This window comes from Polyodon spathula, chromosome 45 (assembly GCF_017654505.1).
Source record: "Polyodon spathula isolate WHYD16114869_AA chromosome 45, ASM1765450v1, whole genome shotgun sequence".
Lineage (NCBI taxonomy): Eukaryota > Metazoa > Chordata > Actinopteri > Acipenseriformes > Polyodontidae > Polyodon > Polyodon spathula.
The window spans coordinates 693,775-713,319 of record NC_054578.1 but is presented as its reverse complement, the minus strand read 5'-3'; the positions used below and the strand labels follow the sequence as shown (position 1 = coordinate 713,319).

At 43.2% G+C, this 19,545-nt stretch overlaps 2 protein-coding genes across 2 annotated transcripts in view; both read right to left on the bottom strand.

The window, feature by feature from the left end:
• The window catches only part of LOC121305860, a 189,323-nt gene that overhangs the window by 148,836 nt on the left and 20,942 nt on the right, over positions 1-19,545 (bottom strand). The window lies entirely within an intron of this gene.
• LOC121305949 (zinc finger protein 180-like) lies at positions 847-7,322 on the bottom strand. Its single transcript, XM_041237651.1, has 3 exons — positions 7,218-7,322; positions 4,287-4,748; positions 847-2,335 (listed from the first exon to the last, which is right to left on the bottom strand). Exons 1-3 carry the CDS (start codon positions 7,285-7,287, stop codon positions 1,533-1,535), a joined length of 1,335 nt encoding a protein of 444 aa, XP_041093585.1. The 5' UTR covers positions 7,288-7,322; the 3' UTR covers positions 847-1,532.

Sequence of the window (19,545 nt, the reverse complement as noted above, 5' to 3'; positions counted from 1 at the left end):
TGGCAATGTCCCAATGGAGGGCCAGTGTTGCCAGATTGGGCTTGTTCACGCCTAATTGGGATTGTGTTATTATTTTTTTGTTCTGTGCATGAAGACATGGCTTTGGGCGGGTGCCTAATTTTTGGGCTAGTTTGTACATTTGGATGTGTTTTGAATAGTTTTAAAGTACTGACGATGTTTTAAACCAAAACACAAAGCTATGTGATGCACAGCCCTTAGTGTTTATATCACTGTTGCTAAACATTGCAACAGTAACAGGCATCATTATCTGTGGCTATGACACGTATTGTCATAGAGGGTGCGCAGCAGGACTCAGAAAATTTAAACTGTCTTTATGTTGTCTCTAAATGCATAAATATCTCATTTTTGTTTAGCGGCTCAAAGTTTACAGCCTGGCTATAGTTTCAAAGTGATTCTCCAGTGCAGGGCTTCTCAAACTCGGTCCTGGGGACCCCCTGTGGCTGCTGCTTTTCATTCCAACCCAGCTCTCAATCACTGAACCAGACCCTTCGTTGAACTGATAATTTGCTTAATTAGACTTTTTTTACTTGTTTCCAGCTCTTAAGCAGTTCAGTTCAAGTTACTTATCAAATGTTACAGCTAACGTGAAACATGCAAACTGTTCAAGAGCTGAAAACAAGTCAAAAGGTCTGTTTAAGCAAATTATCAGTTCAATTCAGGGTCTAGTTCAGTAATTGAGAGCTGGGTTGGAACGAAACCAGCAGCCACAGGGGCTCTGAGTTTGAGAAGCCCCGCTCCAAATCAAAGTGGAATTAAAACAGGCACTTGCTCCTCGTGCTAGTTGCAGACTGGCACGCTACTTGTTTGGTTCCATGTCTGTTTGATTTGGCCTCTCTCTTTCAGGTCTGCTTTCATACCCTGCAGTACTGACAGGCTGTGTCCACTCTCTTCTGGGTCTACCGTCACCACGAAGCTCTCCGTGACGTGGAGGACACACCAAAAAATATAGTTTCAGGGGTGGTAGAGGAGGATTTTTTAAACCGTCTGAACGTTTCAGCTCAAGTACCCCTTTACAATTTTCTCTCAACTGAATGGTACCACAGTTACAATAATCAGTATCAATAATTTTCTTGTTTATTTAATATCTAATTTATGTCACAACAGTTTGGGACTGACACACTCCTGGTTTAGCACAGAATACAAACCATAATTGTAAAACGTTTTAATTACAAGTCTTCGGGCGCACAGAATCAGAAGACAGTATTTTGGAATCTTTTCGGAAACACACATGTGTTCACTTTCTATCCACCAAAATCATTATAAATAATCCAAAATAGTCTGCACTGTAAATGTTTATCAGGTATCCATGTACTTCCCATCTCAGCACAACTGTGCCATTTAAAATGCTGTACTTTTAGGTAGACCCCTGAGTTCTGTTCCTTCGTTTTTTCTTTTGGAAGTGAGATGTGTCAATGTTTTGCTTGAGAAACGGTACATAGGATAATCTGGATGTACTCTGTCAAACGCCAAAATCAAGCGTTGTGAATGTGTTGTAAGAGTGGCTGTTCATTTCAGTGGTAAGGTTTCTCTCCTGTGTGAACTCGTATGTGTTTTTTAAGATTTTGTAACTGACTGAAACTCTTCTCACATTGATTACAGTGATAAGGTTTCTCTCCTGTGTGAATTCGTTGGTGACTTTTAAGATTTTGTAACTGACTGAAACTCTTCTCACATTGATTACAGTGGTAAGGTTTCTCTCCTGTATGAATCTGTTGGTGTTTTTTAAGATTTTGTAACTGAATGAAACTCTTCTCACATTGATTACAGTGGTAAGGTTTCTCTCCTGTGTGAATGTGTTGGTGTTTTTTAAGATTTTGTAACTGACTGAAACTCTTGTCACAGTCATTACAGTTATAAGGTTTCTCTCCTGTGTGAATTCTTTGGTGTGTTTTAAGATTTTGTAACTGACTGAAACTCTTGTCACATTCATTACAGTGGTAAGGTTTCTCTCCTGTGTGAATTAGTTGGTGACTTTTAAGCTTTGATAAATAACTGAAAAACTTTCCACAATAAGCACAGGGAAATGGAGTCGCTCCGGCTGTGTGATTTCCCTTGCGAGTTTCAGGAGAGCCTAATTGATGGGAACTCTTCCCATCTTCAGGAGAACAAGACAAGGTCATCAAGCCCTGGATTTCAGAATTGTTCACACACACACAATCTGCTGTCTCTGTACTCTCCAGTACTCTCAAATTTTTTAAATGTTCTTCTTGGGGTGTCGTCTCTCTGTGTTTCTTGCTCTGTTGTTTGCCACTGGAAGAGTTTCTGCAGTGGGGTGATGGATTGAAGTCGTGTTCTCCATCATCTACTGTAGAAGCTAAATAAAGAAAGAGATAAAGGTTATTGCACAGCGTTCTTACACATTCACTCTTCTGCAGGGCTTTCCTTCATAACCATGACCAAACTCCTAGAGTGAACTCTGATGACAATACAGTCAAACCCACTTAATATCACTCCTGTTAATACCAGCCTCCTTTTATATAATGGTTGTCAATGAGGACAAGCAAAATTAATTTTAAAGCTATCTCTAACAAACAGCCAATGATCGGGGAGCAGTGAACATGTCATTGAAAATTGATTTTCACCACTCTCCTTATTGTTTAGTGAAACTTTTCCTTGTTAAAAGGTGTTGCCAAAAGTTTTAAACTTCTTACCTCTGCTGTTTTTCACAGCTCCCCTTATCACTGGATGGAGTTATGGTTGGCATGATATTTTCCCTACTTGTCTGGCTTCAAGCTTAACCACCTTACCCAACTTTGCCTAAGAGAACACCCTTGTGTTGAAATAGATTTTCCCTACTGTAAAACGCTCCAGCTAAAGGAACAGGGACTTCGCTTAAAATAACACCCTCTTCACACCGATAGCGATTCGCTCACAACCGATACAGCACTGTTTTGGAACCCGATGAACTATCATCGTCAAATTGATTTGGTCTTTTCAAAAGTGACTGGTCGCCGTGAGCGAGTCACACTGATTGGTTCATTCAGTCTTTCAGGAGCCCCCGTCAGTCGTTCTGTGTTCCGATTTCCGCGAGCGCACCGCGTCGCTACACAATAGCACATAAACAAACGTCGAGAAGCGCCGCTGTTTCTCTTGCTTGCTTCACCATTTGGACAAACAGTCCACGTCTTGAATGCTGCTCCTGTACCAGTATTCATAACTCGCTTCTAGAGCCGCTGCTCCATTTTGTAACGTGTGTAGGGGCGCGGTGTTAATTTAGCACGAGAGTTTGGTCACATTAGTTTGTCTTTTACTTTATTATTATAGTTTATTAACATACAATTGTCTTGTATTTCAGTTCATTTCATATGCTGAAGCACGTGCACCATGACTAGTAATACACATTTATTTATTAATTGATTCAAGACAGCATCTGTAAACCTCCCAGCTCTCCACTATACTGGTCTATATGACACCTTATTGTTCCAGTGCTTGCATCAGCTTGCCCTCTCATCGAACTGCTCCATACCTCGCCGTATTCTACCACTGCTCTTAATTATAACTGTTTCCCGGATCTTGTGTTTGATTTTATTCACATTTTGGTAATTGCTCTTATTTGAAATACTTGCTATGTGCTGTTAATGGACTATCTTTACTGTAAGTTAGCTGCGGTTAGTCAAACTTGCTCTTAAATCAGTCAGACGAGATTCCCGCCCAGCGGGCAGCATTCTCACACAGCACCGTGCGTTATGAGAGCATGTCTATAAATCAGTCAGACGAGATTCCCGCCCAGCGGGCAGCATTCTCACACAGCACCGTGCGTTATGAGAGCATGTCTATAAATCAGTCAGACGAGATTCCCGCCCAGCGGGCAGCATTCTCACACAGCACCGTGCGTTATGAGAGCATGTCTATAAATCAGTCAGACGATATCCCTGCCTGATATCCCCAGACCTGCTGAGAGATGGCATTATAATTTGTTTTCCACACAGGGGGCATTTTACATCTTGACCCCCTTTGTATCTTTCTAAATGCTAATCGTATTGAAAGACTGTTTGAAGACACAGCGTCACAAAGACATCACTCGACCCCCTGCCACTGCAGACATGGCTGAACATATATATATATGTATTATTACATGTTTTTCATGCAATAAAGAACTGTGGAACTTTTTTGTTCCCCAGCAGAATTCCTCAGACATTCCAATGTGAATACTCCACCTCTCTCTTTTTTAATACTTTGTAAAATGACAGACAGTGCTGATACAAACACTAAAGAAACCACGGCAACCCCCATGTGACTGCATTGCTGTGCTCCGCTTTACTCACACGCTGCGCTGCTAGTGGACGCCGCTGCTCCTTCCTCCTTTCCACCTGCGGCTCTTTCCTGAGGGGTGTGATGTTTCCTCGGAACGGACCCCAGCACAGTGCCCTCTCCTCCAACACTAGAACAAGTGTCTTCAGAGCCACGCTGGCTGGATTTCATGCAGACCAGTTCAGGAGGACAATCACCACAACGCCTAGATTCCAGCTTAAATATATTCTCCAGTGTATTGACTGCATTTTCTTTAGTAACTTCCTCTGTGATGTGAACACACTCCAGTTCCACAGCCTCCTGTTTAATGCGGACAGCTTCAAGTTCAGGGCTCTCTTTACTGTCACAAATTGCCAGCTCTGTATTCTCCATTATTCTTCCACACCACTCCTGATCACAGATTTCCTCTTGCGTGGAAACAGCTTCTATCACTGGCCCCTCCTCTGCTTCACTCGAAGCACGTCTCTCTGCAGGATCTGTGGGAATCACATTGGTACAAGTTTTTAACTCTTCCCTTACTGCAGGGGCTTTTCAAAACTCTACTGATAAATACCCCGGGGTGACACTCCAAGCTGACCTCGTTCTGGGGAGCTGGTTTCCACTCAGTTTCATTAAATCAGAAATCGTAGAGGTTGAACTCATGGAGAGACTAACACACATCCAGATTTCGTAAGTTGTCCTCTGAGGTGAAAAAGAGGTTGGGCTCAAACACTGCTAATTTCTGAAGTGTTAGTGCGGACAGTGTGTGAGGGGCATAAGCTTCACACAACACCAGACTAGTGAGGACAGACAGAAAGCGCTGATGAAACGTTAGGTAGAGATACACAGCTACTGTGGTATAAATGCTGCTTTCACTGGCAGTCCAGCATCATGTTTTAAATGTTTAAAAGGTCAGATTTAATTACGATGTCATTATAATGCCGCCTAATAAAAATAACAGCGATGTAACGCTTATCGTCTTATTCAGATGGTGCTCGGGCAGCTTTGGGAGGTTTCCCGCGCACAGTCCACTGAGCTAACATGCAGACCGGCTTGACTGATTTTCTGATTGCAGAAGACTATAGTTTTTATTTGACTGTTTCCATACAGCTCCTTCATAACTAGACTGGTAAATAAATCATGCAAAGACTTATTTCAGTCACCCCAAGAGCAGCTTTTCATTATCTGTTTAAGCAATGAAGTGATGAACATCAGTTTCATATAGAGGATATTCCATGCCAAAATGATAAATACATAAATACATCCACTGATCAATAAATAAATGTTGAAATAAATACATAAATGAATGAATACATAAATATAGAATTGAATACATAAATGTTGAAAATAAATACATGGACATTTATTTATTTAATACTGTATTTATTTATTTTTGGCATGAAATATCGTCCATAGTGTTACTAGTTTTGTTTGAAGCTTAATCACAGAAGCATCATTGCAGCGGTATTTCTCATTCACAGTGCAATAGCTGTGATTCATGCGAGCTCTTTAATCGCAGAAGCATCATTGCAGCGGTATTTCTCATTCACAGTGCAATAGCTGTGATTCATGCGAGCTCTTTAATCGCAGAAGCATCATTGCAGCGGTATTTCTCATTCACAGTGCAATAGCTGTGATTCATGCGAGCTCTTTAATCGCAGAAGCATCATTGCAGCGGTATTTCTCATTCACAGTGCAATAGCTGTGATTCATGCGAGCTCTTTAATCGCAGAAGCATCATTGCAGCGGTATTTCTCATTCACAGTGCAATAGCTGTGATTCATGCGAGCTCTTTAATCACAGAAGCATCATTGCAGCGGTATTTCTCATTCACAGTGCAATAGCTGTGATTCATGCGAGCTCTTTAATCGCAGAAGCATCATTGCAGCGGTATTTCTCATTCACAGTGCAATAGCTGTGATTCATGCGAGCTCTTTAATCGCAGAAGCATCATTGCAGCGGTATTTCTCATTCACAGTGCAATAGCTGTGATTCATGCGAGCTCTTTAATCGCAGAAGCATCATTGCAGCGGTATTTCTCATTCACAGTGCAATAGCTGTGATTCATGCGAGCTCTTTAATCGCAGAAGCATCATTGCAGCGGTATTTCTCATTCACAGTGCAATAGCTGTGATTCATGCGAGCTCTTTAATCGCAGAAGCATCATTGCAGCGGTATTTCTCATTCACAGTGCAATAGCTGTGATTCATGCGAGCTCTTTAATCGCAGAAGCATCATTGCAGCGGTATTTCTCATTCACAGTGCAATAGCTGTGATTCATGCGAGCTCTTTAATCGCAGAAGCATCATTGCAGCGGTATTTCTCATTCACAGTGCAATAGCTGTGATTCATGCGAGCTCTTTAATCGCAGAAGCATCATTGCAGCGGTATTTCTCATTCACAGTGCAATAGCTGTGATTCATGCGAGCTCTTTCTCTGTGTTATTCACACCCCCCCCGCTCCAGGCGGCGATGCCCCGATCTCTAATCCTGCATGTGCTTCCCTGCGCCCCTCTTGCACGGGTGGCGCTCTTGCATTGTTTTGAAGGCGGCTCTGCTCCTGCGCAGCCGCTTTTACAATCTGCAGGGTCTGCGCAGACTCCGAGCGCAGAGGATGCGTGCCCCTCTGTCGTCAGACCCGGCTGCGTTCACGCAGGCTGCCGAACTCGGACCCGTGTCGTTTGACGTAAGATCTGCGCAGACTCTCAAAAGTCTCCGCGTCATGAACGCGTTCTGTTACCATGGACACCTGTTGGCTTACTGGCTCAAAAATAAGCAAACAAAAACATTTAGAGTCTATATCTGGAAAGGTATCTTCAAAATATAGACCAGCAAATATTTTCTGTGGTCTATCATTTAAAATACACATGCTAACCAAAAATGATAAACAAGGCACATTTGAATTGCATTTTTATGAATGCGTTTATTTTTTTGCTGCTTTTTATAAACTCCAATTACTTGCCTCACCTTGCACCCTGGTGAATAGTCCCTGGATCCCGTTCCTGCGGCAGTCTTGTTCACTCCAGTCGGGGTTCATGTTTCTGAGAGGTTGGTTACTGTCCGCATCTGCAGCGCTCATGCATTCCCGCACCGCTTTCAACTCGCTCTCTGATATTTCCAATCTCAGCTTCAGCCTTTCATTCTCTTTCTCCTTCCCAGCCATTGCAATCTGAAACTCGTTCAATTTACTGCCCACAACTCTTGTGATTTCCCACAAGACGGTGTCTACAGCCGCTTTCACTGCGTGCTCGATGGCAGAGCCGAGCTCGTCTTGCAAGAGCGAAACGGACACGCTGAAGTCCATCCTCGCCGGGTTTCACTTAGACTGGAAAAATCACATTAGAACAATTCTTCTGATGTGATTGCATTGACCGCTGCAACCTTCCCACAGCCGAAACAAATCGCAATGTTTTATATTTCCTGTAGTGCAATGGGAGCGACACTGGTAGGCGTGCCCGGTTGGAAAAGCCTTCTTGCTGGTGTGATTGCCTCGCCTCCCGGTCCCGGGAAGGGCGGATCGGGGCGAGGAGAGGCGGGTATGAAACTGGATCCCGGAGGGCTCCGGGCTGCCTCATTACGCGCGGTGTTTTTACAGGGCGATGTTCTTCTGTTGATCCAAAAAACGCACCTCCTGCGCGCTTGGCAACTGCGGTGTTTTGGTTTCTTTGCGGGTCAGGCTGTTTGTGTTTATTTTTTTTTTTTTAAAACTAACCGAGCTGTCTTAAAAATTGCAGTTACTTTCTGACACGGCTCTGATTAGAAACTGAAGGAGGGAGGAGAGAGAGCAGCATACGTATCTCTGCGTATCCATTTCAAAACGAAAATGAAACGCAAAACAGCTAAACGAAGCCCAGTTTTAGTTATTCGCCTCACAGTGTTGGTTAGTGGCGCAGCTAGGAATGGGAATTTGGGTGGGCTCCAAGCATTTGCCCTTATTGACACCTATTATATTCTGCCTGGCAAACTTCAATGTGATGATAATGAAAGGAGGTTGTTGTTAACAGGAGTGATATTAAGCGGGTTTGACTGTATTCTCATCAGAGTTCATTCTAGGAGTTGGTCATGGTTATGAGGGGAAGCCCTGCAGAAGAGTGAATGTGTAAGAATGATTTACAATAACCTTTGTCTCCTCTCTCTTTCTTTAGCTGCTATAGTTGATGAAGGAGAACACAACTCCACTCCATCACCCCAGTGCAAAAACCCTTCCAGTGGCAAACCACAGTGCAAGAAACAGAGAGACAACACCCCAAGAAGAACATTTAAAAAAATTGAGCATACTGGAGAATACAGAGACGGCACATTCTGCGTGTGTGAACAATTCTGAAATCCAGGGCTTGATGACCTTGTCTTGTTCTCCTGAGGATGGGAAGAGTTCCCGGCGATTAGGCTCTCCTGAAACTCGCAAGGGAAATCACACAGGCGGAGCGACTCCATTTCCCTGTGCTTATTGTGGAAAGTTTTTCAGTTATTTATCAAAGCTTAAAAGTCACCAACTAATTCACACAGGAGAAAAACCTTACCACTGTAATGAATGTGACAAGAGTTTCAGTCAGTTACAAAATCTTAAAAAACACATACGAATTCACACAGGAGAGAAACCTTACCACTGAAATGAACAGCCACTCTTACAACACATTCACATAGGAGCTTGATTTTGGCATTTGACAGAGTACATCCAGATTATCCTATGTACCCTTTCTCAAGCAAAACATTGACACATCTCACTTCCAAAAGAAAAAAAACAAAGGAACAGAACTCAGGGGTCTACCTAAAAGTACAGCATTTTAAATGGCACAGTTGTGCTGAGATGGGAAGTACATGGATACCTGATAAACATTTACAGTGCAGACTATTTGGATTATTTATAATGATTTTGGTGGATAGAAAGTGAACACATGTGTGTTCCCGAAAAGATTCCAAAATACTGTCTTCTGATTCTGTGCGCCCGAAGACTTGGAATTAAAACGTTTTACAATTATGGTTTGTATTCTGTGCTAAACCAGGAGTGTGTCAGTCCCAAACTGTTGTGACATAAATTAGATATTAAATAAACAAGAAAATTATTGATACTGATTATTGTAACTGTGGTACCATTCAGTTGAGAGAAAATTGTAAAGGGGTACTTGAGCTGAAACGTTCAGACGGTTTAAAAAATCCTCCTCTACCACCCCTGAAACTATATTTTTTGGTGTGTCCTCCACGTCATGGAGAGCTTCGTGGTGACGGTAGACCCAGAAGAGAGTGGACACAGCCTGTCAGTACTGCAGGGTATGAAAGCAGACCTGAAACAGAGAGGCCAAATCAAACAGACATGGAACCAAACAAGTAGCGTGCCAGTCTGTGTCCCCAGGACCGAGTTTGGGAAGCCCTGCATTGGAGAATCACTTTGAAACTATAGCCAGGCTGTAAACTTTGAGCTGCCAAACAATAATGAGATATTTATGCACAGGCATTTTGAGACAACAAAGACAGTTTAAAAAATAAATCATGATAATTTTCTTTTACTTTCATTTTTATTTGTGCATTTCCGAGTCAGTAAAAATGTATAAACTAATCTAAATGTTTAGCCTTGTCCTTTAGCTCTGAAAGCTTTGTGTCCAATTCAGCGGTTTCGTTTGATTTTTCTTTTGCACTTTTTCTGTAAGCGTTTGATTTGGTAAGGAGGGCGAAGTCCTGTTTCTTTTCAGCAAGTTCTGCCATTTCATCAGCTTCGTTCTGCATTATATTAATGATTTTCAAGACCTTCTGTCTCTTCCTCTGCACACCTGCAATTTCATCTTGTATTTCCTTTCTCTTCCTCTGCTTTTCTGTTTCTGCCTTGGCTTTCTTCTGCTCCTGCAGGAACTGGGCGTACCTCATTTTGGCTGCTTTTACGTGCTGCAGGAGTTCCTTTGTAATGGCCATGCTTGTATGATCTTCTCCTAAAGATGACAGAGAATCATGCACAATGCGTTGGGCAACAATCACTTTTTCTTCTAGATTTTCAATAAACATATCTTTGTTGACAGAGTATCCTCGTTCAACAGCCTTTTGTCCATGGAAGAGGGTCAAAAGGAGTTTGAAGAAATCCCAGAGTTTCTTGAATTCAGGTCTGCCATCGAAGAACCTGCCAAAGAATCCATCAACTCTGCAAGGTCCCGAATCGTTTTGGCCAAAGTTCTGGAATTCAGTCTTGTGATTTCTGATCATCTCGGTTAGGAACGACGTATACGCTGCGAGCATCTCGTGACACTGTGCAGCCGTGCGCCATTTAGCACGAAGGAGAATCTGCAAGAGTCTTTCGAACTTTGCTGTGGCATCCTGTTCTGACGTTACCATGAACTGAGGACTGAGGGAAGCCAAGTACCTTACCACGGGGTACACTAGTGGATTTCTTTCGAGAAGCTTTTTTGTAGTCGAGGCAAGAAAGGTGACGCATTCCAGCTTGAACTCCGCTCCTCTCAGTCCATCGGTCAGTTTTTCAGAGGCTTGTACCAGCGCTTGATTTGTAGCGAAGCCGAGATCCAAATATTCATGAGCCACATGTAGTGTCTTGTCCAGAGGGTCGATCTTGAGGAGTTTGATAACCGTGTTTACCTTTCCAAGTACACCTTTCTTTAAGAAGCGAGACAGCAAAGTGGAAAGCAGAGCCTGAAGCTCCTTTGAGAGAAAGGGCACCATAGGTGCACTGGTCTGAAATTTCTCCAGGAATGGCTTGAGCTGTCTGGCAACTGAAGCAAAGAATTGCAATTTTGCTTCACAAAGGGGATCATCTGTTGCTTGCTTCACCAAGGAATATGATGCTGAATTTGGCGCTTTGCTGATGGCCTTGTAGCCCTCGACGAACTGAATCACGTTCGGCCACAGCTCAAGAGCACGCTCTGCTACTTTCAAATCTTCCACCCATCTGTGAGGGCAAAACTTCAGTGGAAAGTGTGTGCTTCCAGTTATTTTAGTGTAGTCATCTCGCCTAGCTGGTGTGTCATGAAATAGCTGCCACAGTGCTCCAAGCAGCTCTCCCAGCTTCCATCCTGTTGCATTTGCACCGTATTGCAGACTACTGTGGAGAACGTGGAGGTCGCAGCTTCCCAAGTTGATGAGATCTGGCAGCGTTGGGTCCTCCTTCTTCCTGTCTTCCTCAAGATCTCGCAGGAACTTCCAGTTTACTCTGGGGCCATCTGTGGAGAGCTGCAACAACTTCTTTGGATCTAGTGGTGTCAAACGCTCTTTGAATTTCTCAAGAAGCTCTTCTGCTCTCGTGTGTCCAAGGAATTCAGAGCCCAAATAGCGCACTGCTACTTTTCCCTTCTCTTCATTCCAGTAACTAACAACCAAATCCATCTGGTCAGTCTGGGTTACTTTATTTAAGCATTCAGTAAATGAAATGGTGTAGCAAGCTGACAGTCTGACTTCCTCTATCAGTCTTTCTTTGAAATAAGGGGCTAAGCCAAAGCAAGCCAAGTAAACACACTTCGTTGCGGTGCAAGAGAAGTGCCGTGCGATATCACTGTCAGGAAACATGCTAGAAAACAACTCTGATACATCTTTGCAGGAGCTGAATGAATAACGTGACAGTAAAACTTTCACTGCCCATCGAATTTCTGCTTCGAGAACACTTTCGCTCAGAACAAAGCTTGAGGCTGCATGGGGCACAGTGCTAGTTCCTTCATCCACACCCTCTCCTGATGCACGCTCAACAGGCGTTGCTGTTGCGCTACACTGACCTGACGGCGTTTGCTTGTTTTGAAACGAGAAGAAACTGTTTATCATTGGCTTATATTTTTCTAACTGTGCTGCTGCTTTAGCGTGTCCTTGGCCTCGCATGTGGCTCTTAAGAGCAGAAACCCCCATGTTTCCAACATCAAATGATTTCCTACAATACTTGCAAAAAGCTCGGTGCACACAACTGTTCACTTCTGCTAACCAGTGCCGGTATGCTGGCTCTTGCTTCCACACTTCCTTAAAACGACAACGCCTTCCCGAAATGTTGCGTTTGCTCTTGCACCTCGAAGAGTTTTTGCAGTAGGACGACGGCACGGAGTCGTGTTCTCCTTCATCAACTTCAGAAGCTAAAGAGAGAAAAGGAGAGACCAAAAGGTTATTGTAAAGCGTTCTTACACATTCTCTTCCCCTCAGAACCGCCCGCAACTCCTCGAGTGTTAACGTCAGCCTGCTTTTATTATCGCCACATTTAATAAAACACATTGATAACGTTCAGCAGCAGATGATCAGGGAGCAGTGACAATGAGATTGGGAATGGATTTTCACTGCCCCCTGTATTGTTTAGCGGATCTTTTCCTTCTTAAAAAGGCGCTGTTCATTCTAAGGTTTTTTTGTTTTAATTGATTTCCTCAACACTGCTCCCCTTATCATTAAATGCTCCCCTGCCCATCACATCTCAGTACAGGTAAAAGCCTAACCTGGATAGCACTCTGTTTTACTTCTGTGGCTTCAAGCTGCACCATTGAAGTTTATACACCCTGCCATTCATCTCTGCACTGCTTTCAATAGAGCAATACACCCTGCCATTCATCTCTGCACGCTTTCAATAGAGCAATACAGCCTGCCATTCATCTCTGCACGCTTTCAATAGAGCAATACACCCTGCCATTCATCTCTGCACGCTTTCAATAGAGCAATACAGCCTGCCATTCATCTCTGCACGCTTTCAATAGAGCAATACAGCCTGCCATTCATCTCTGCACGCTTTCAATAGAGCAATACACCCTGCCATTCATCTCTGCACGCTTTCAATAGAGCAATACACCCTGCCATTCATCTCTGCACGCTTTCAATAGAGCAATACACCCTGCCATTCATCTCTGCACGCTTTCAATAGAGCAATACACCCTGCCATTCATCTCTGCACGCTTTCAATAGAGCAATACACCCTGCCATTCATCTCTGCACGCTTTCAATAGAGCAATACACCCTGCCATTCATCTCTGCACGCTTTCAATAGAGCAATACACCCTGCCATTCATCTCTGCACGCTTTCAATAGAGCAATACACCCTGCCATTCATCTCTGCACGCTTTCAATAGAGCAATACACCCTGCCATTCATCTCTGCACGCTTTCAATAGAGCAATACACCCTGCCATTCATCTCTGCACGCTTTCAATAGAGCAATACACCCTGCCATTCATCTCTGCACGCTTTCAATAGAGCAATACACCCTGCCATTCATCTCTGCACGCTTTCAATAGAGCAATACACCCTGCCATTCATCTCTGCACGCTTTCAATAGAGCAATACACCCTGCCATTCATCTCTGCACGCTTTCAATAGAGCAATACACCCTGCCATTCATCTCTGCACGCTTTCAATAGAGCAATACACCCTGCCATTCATCTCTGCACGCTTTCAATAGAGCAATACACCCTGCCATTCATCTCTGCACGCTTTCAATAGAGCAATACACCCTGCCATTCATCTCTGCACGCTTTCAATAGAGCAATACACCCTGCCATTCATCTCTGCACGCTTTCAATAGAGCAATACACCCTGCCATTCATCTCTGCACGCTTTCAATAGAGCAATACACCCTGCCATTCATCTCTGCACGCTTTCAATAGAGCAATACACCCTGCCATTCATCTCTGCACGCTTTCAATAGAGCAATACACCCTGCCATTCATCTCTGCACGCTTTCAATAGAGCAATACACCCTGCCATTCATCTCTGCACGCTTTCAATAGAGCAATACACCCTGCCATTCATCTCTGCACGCTTTCAATAGAGCAATACACCCTGCCATTCATCTCTGCACGCTTTCAATAGAGCAATACACCCTGCCATTCATCTCTGCACGCTTTCAATAGAGCAATACACCCTGCCATTCATCTCTGCACGCTTTCAATAGAGCAATACACCCTGCCATTCATCTCTGCACGCTTTCAATAGAGCAATACACCCTGCCATTCATCTCTGCACGCTTTCAATAGAGCAATACACCCTGCCATTCATCTCTGCACGCTTTCAATAGAGCAATACACCCTGCCATTCATCTCTGCACGCTTTCAATAGAGCAATACACCCTGCCATTCATCTCTGCACGCTTTCAATAGAGCAATACACCCTGCCATTCATCTCTGCACGCTTTCAATAGAGCAATACACCCTGCCATTCATCTCTGCACGCTTTCAATAGAGCAATACACCCTGCCATTCATCTCTGCACGCTTTCAATAGAGCAATACACCCTGCCATTCATCTCTGCACGCTTTCAATAGAGCAATACACCCTGCCATTCATCTCTGCACGCTTTCAATAGAGCAATACACCCTGCCATTCATCTCTGCACGCTTTCAATAGAGCAATACACCCTGCCATTCATCTCTGCACGCTTTCAATAGAGCAATACACCCTGCCATTCATCTCTGCACGCTTTCAATAGAGCAATACACCCTGCCATTCATCTCTGCACGCTTTCAATAGAGCAATACACCCTGCCATTCATCTCTGCACGCTTTCAATAGAGCAATACACCCTGCCATTCATCTCTGCACGCTTTCAATAGAGCAATACACCCTGCCATTCATCTCTGCACGCTTTCAATAGAGCAATACACCCTGCCATTCATCTCTGCACGCTTTCAATAGAGCAATACACCCTGCCATTCATCTCTGCACGCTTTCAATAGAGCAATACACCCTGCCATTCATCTCTGCACGCTTTCAATAGAGCAATACACCCTGCCATTCATCTCTGCACGCTTTCAATAGAGCAATACACCCTGCCATTCATCTCTGCACGCTTTCAATAGAGCAATACACCCTGCCATTCATCTCTGCACGCTTTCAATAGAGCAATACACCCTGCCATTCATCTCTGCACGCTTTCAATAGAGCAATACACCCTGCCATTCATCTCTGCACGCTTTCAAGTTGTGTGTGTGTTTTTTTTTTTTTTTTTACCTGAAAGGTGCTCACATTTTGCTGATTCTAGTGCAGGACTCTCCTGTTTAATATGGGCTGATTCTAGCGCAGGACTCTCCTGTTTAATATGGACTGATTCTAGCGCAGGACTCTCCTGTTTAATATGGACTGATTCTAGCGCAGGACTCTCCTCTTTAATGGGGACGGGTTCCAGTTCTGGAGTCTCCTCTTTAATGGGGACGGGTTCCAGTTCTGGAGTCTCCTCTTTAATGGGGACGGGTTCCAGTTCTGGGGTCTCCTCTTTAATGTGAGAAGATGCCGTTTCTGATTCTTGTCTCCTACCAAGATTTACAAACGTCACCTCAGCACCTGAAAAGCAGAACAGGTTTTAATTTGTATTTCACATGATGCGTTACACACCTTGCCAAAAAGTTTCCTGACTGCCTCCTGCGACCATAAAACAGATTTTACTCAATAATGTTAATGAATACTGGATCTCCAAGACAATGAATTAATGACAATATTAATTATAGATTATTGTTTGAATGCATTTGATGTTGGGTCTGGTGCGATTCCGAAAGGTCCACTAAGTTTCAAAGTAACCCAGGGGTGAGGGAGCACAACAGGAATTCTGTCTGATCAACAGAGGTTTCTGTTAATCTATTAATTACTTATTAATATTCACTCGGATTCCTACAGTTTCACGGATTTAAGTTTCAATCTTCTACTACATCCTCAGTGCTTTTACAAAATAAAACAATTTAGATAAATGTGTTGTGCAAGGGATAACACACGCCAGGGCTTGCGTTGTGTTGCGTTGACCCTACAATGCCATTTAACACAATGAAAACGCTTGACAGGAAATGTTTTAAGGAAGAAAGCATGTTTCAGGATATTGACACCTACATCTGGTCCTGCAAACATTCAAAAACTATGTTAATCTGATCATGAAAACAATCCAGTTTCATGTTTACAATAGTGCCACACTATTTTAGAGAAATAAATAATGTTCCCATGTAAACTAGATCATCAACAGTATTGTCATACAGTGACAGGGTGTTGCCACAAGCAGGTTAAAAAAAGGGGGTAAATTATTAATGGGGAATGTACACAAACTGGACTGTCAACAGGTTCCTGGTGTACAGTGAAGAAGCCAAAAACAAAAATGACTCCCTAATGCAGTGTATTCCACAGGCTCTCTTCCCCTCTTTCAATGAAGCCCCCCCCTCTATAGAGGTGCATTCCAGTTTCCCTCACCTCTCTCAGTGATGCTAGAAGGTGGCGTTTCCTCCTGCAGGATCCGCTCATTGGCCTGGTCGCACCCCAGCTCAGTCACTTCCTCCTTGATCTCAACAGTCCTGTCTGCAGAAACAACCCATCGAATAGGAAGCTCTGGGCTGACGTGAGCTGCTTCCATCTCAGAAACTTCCTGTGAGTGAGGCTGATCCGTTCTCACTGAAGAAAAGGAGACAGGACTGTTAGGTTTGTCATTTCAGGTTGCATATAAAGTCCTTTTATTTGAATTTCCAACCTGCAACCTGCATGCATGCGGGGCTAATCCACCCCTAAAACATTTATGGGGTGCTATGTGTTTAAGATTTAACTTAAATCTATTTTTTTCCCACAGATTTATAAATTTCATGAAAATAAGTTTTTTTTAATGTGTACATTCAGATATAATTTCTAAATCTTAAAATATTTAGAAAGTTTTCAACATTTACATGCTAAATCTTTATTTTAAAAATAAATGTGTGTGTGTGTGTACATTTATTTTGCGAATCAAGATTTAGCTGTTCCCAAATAAATCTGGATTTTGTGAACTCAGATCTATAAGTCAACATAAAATAACAAGTTAGAAAAACGCAACAGCCGTTCAAAGTGGTGACATCAAACACAAAAGCCCAAGTTAGGAGAAGCAACGGGGGCCACCTTGTCAAGCATTTATAGGCACAGTTGTTGCTTCTAACTTGCCTTCTTTTTTTGATCGCTCCACGCCTCTCCCATTCCCTGTCTGTCTTTCTCTCTGTAGTAGTGCTTGTAAAGATAACCAAGAACGCTTCGGTCTGTGTTGAGCAGTTTCCTTTGGCACACGGGTCTCAGCTACTCTGGTTACAACCCAGCTGACAAAAAAAAGAAGCCAAGTTAGAAGCAACAATTGTGTGAGTCTTGGGCCCCAGCACCTTTCCAACTGTGCCTATAAATGCTTGACAAGGTTGACCCAATTGCTTCTCCTAACTTGGGCTTTTTGTGTTTGATATCACCCCTTTTAACTTGTGTTTTCACACGGACCCTGCCCTTGGTGTGTGACAGTGGAAGATAACTGGCAATTTGAGTTGTCCACAGTAATCGTGCTCTGTTGTATCGCTTTGGAACGGTCTGGTTTGGTTTCCCAAAGCAGAAGTTGGAGCGCAATCATTCTCCTTGCTGACTGAATAAGTTCACGTTTCATGACTGGAGAAGTTTGATCTGTGATCGGCTTGGCAGGTGGTGCCAAGTCAGGCTCGGTTAAGGAGGTTAATAAAAGTTTATTATATTAAGCGTGGTCATGGGTTTGGACTTCTGTACTATTCCCTGGTAGATCACTACAAACTTTACTGACATCCACAATGCCGATAAGGTTTTGGGCTTTGTTGGCGCACTGCATACCAGCACGTGGAGTTCCAAGTCACCTGGCAAGGCTTGGTTTGGCGGGGGCAGTTTGCTCAGTGTTTCCTGAAGATCTGGCTGTCTGTGAATGAATGACAGGTCATTTTCCTGCTGTTGAGTTTGTTGGTTTAGCTGTTGGACACAGCGATGTTGCTCCTGCTGCCGTCGGGGTCTGGCCTGTGGCTCGTTGCGATGCGGAGTCTGCTGGTTTGCGTTACAGACAGCTGTGCGACGGTATTCCTCAACGTGCTGTGTTCGGTCTGGGGATGTTACTTTGACAGTTGCACGACAGCGACTCTCAACGGGCTGAGACCGGTCAGGAGAGTGCTGATATTGTGGTCGTGTCTGTGTGTCTGGTTTCTGACGTGTTATTGAAGTTGTTGTGAGCGGGCTGCATATTTGTTGATCCTTACCCTGTTGTAACCTGTTCATGTAGTATTTACGTTGTTGTTTTCTTTGGCGTTTCATGGAGAAAGGCATGATGGGTCCAGTGTTTCAGTCTGGCCACAAGCCCCCTGTATGATAGAAATTGTAATCATTAATATTACTCTATACATAAGCACAAGGTGATATTTAGATTTCAATGCAAATGACTGCATGTACTTGAAATTCTGAATTTGCTCAATGCAAATGCGATACATTTACTACCAAACTAAATACAAATGCAAAATATGTGACAATTGCTAAATGCATTTCAAATGCTTTCCCATACAACCCACGTTAACAGACTGATTTATTAACATGAATTTGTCAGAGGTCTTTATCCAAAAGGTACAGTTTATGCAATAGCCACATAAACACAGCAATCATGTAGTTAATAATAACACTGTGTAACACAATTTTTGTTCCTGGGTAGTAAGTGTTATTTCCTAATTGCTTATGCCTCAAAAGTATAGAAAATGGCTATTATTCCCCACAAACTTTGCTTTTGTGACCAGGACAGTGATATTTCAAAATATCACTATTTCCAATGGGAAAACGGGCAAATGTGTGTCTTTTCGTTCACATAAAGTCAGAAAAAAACAACAACATATGAATCCAAATTAACATGTATTTATACTAAAGTAATACAAAAATGATTACAAAAGATTTAGAAGTGAGTAGTTTTTCGAGATTTACGATTATACTGTATTTACAGTATAATCGTAAATCTCGAAAAACTACTCGCTTCTAAATCTTTTGTGAAGATTGAACACTTCTCATAGTGCTTAGGGGAATCAGAGTTTTGCAATGGGGTGTCTTAGGGTACCTCTTGGGGCAATTTTATTGAAAACTTTTTGGGTGCCCCCCCCATTTTGGGGGTTAGTGGTACCCTTAGGTGTATTTAATAATGTAAAAAACATAAGGGGGGGTGAGTTTTCACTAAAGGTATTCCCCATCCCCATCATACACAGCAGCGGTAGTATGATACACAGCAGCGCAAACACAAAACGGGTTGAAGATCTGCAATGCGCTGTACTGTAGTGTGACTGAAAAACAAAAGTGAATTAAAATACCATTAATTTTGTTTACCCCCCCCCCCCCCCCCCCTTTCCCCCCCTCTCTCTGCAGGCGGCGTGAATTGAGGTTGTCCCTTTTTTTAGTCTATCCCCAAGACTTCAGTTTCACGTCTAAACCGTCACTTCAACGAAAAAAAAAAATAATAATCAGATTTAAAATAAAAATAAAAAATAGCACTGACCCACGCTCTCAGACCCAGCAGCAGCCTCGCAATACAAAACCTCATTGCAAAGCGGGCGGGAGAAACTGCCGCCATTTCGGCTCCACGGCGTGGCTTCGCATAGGAAAATAC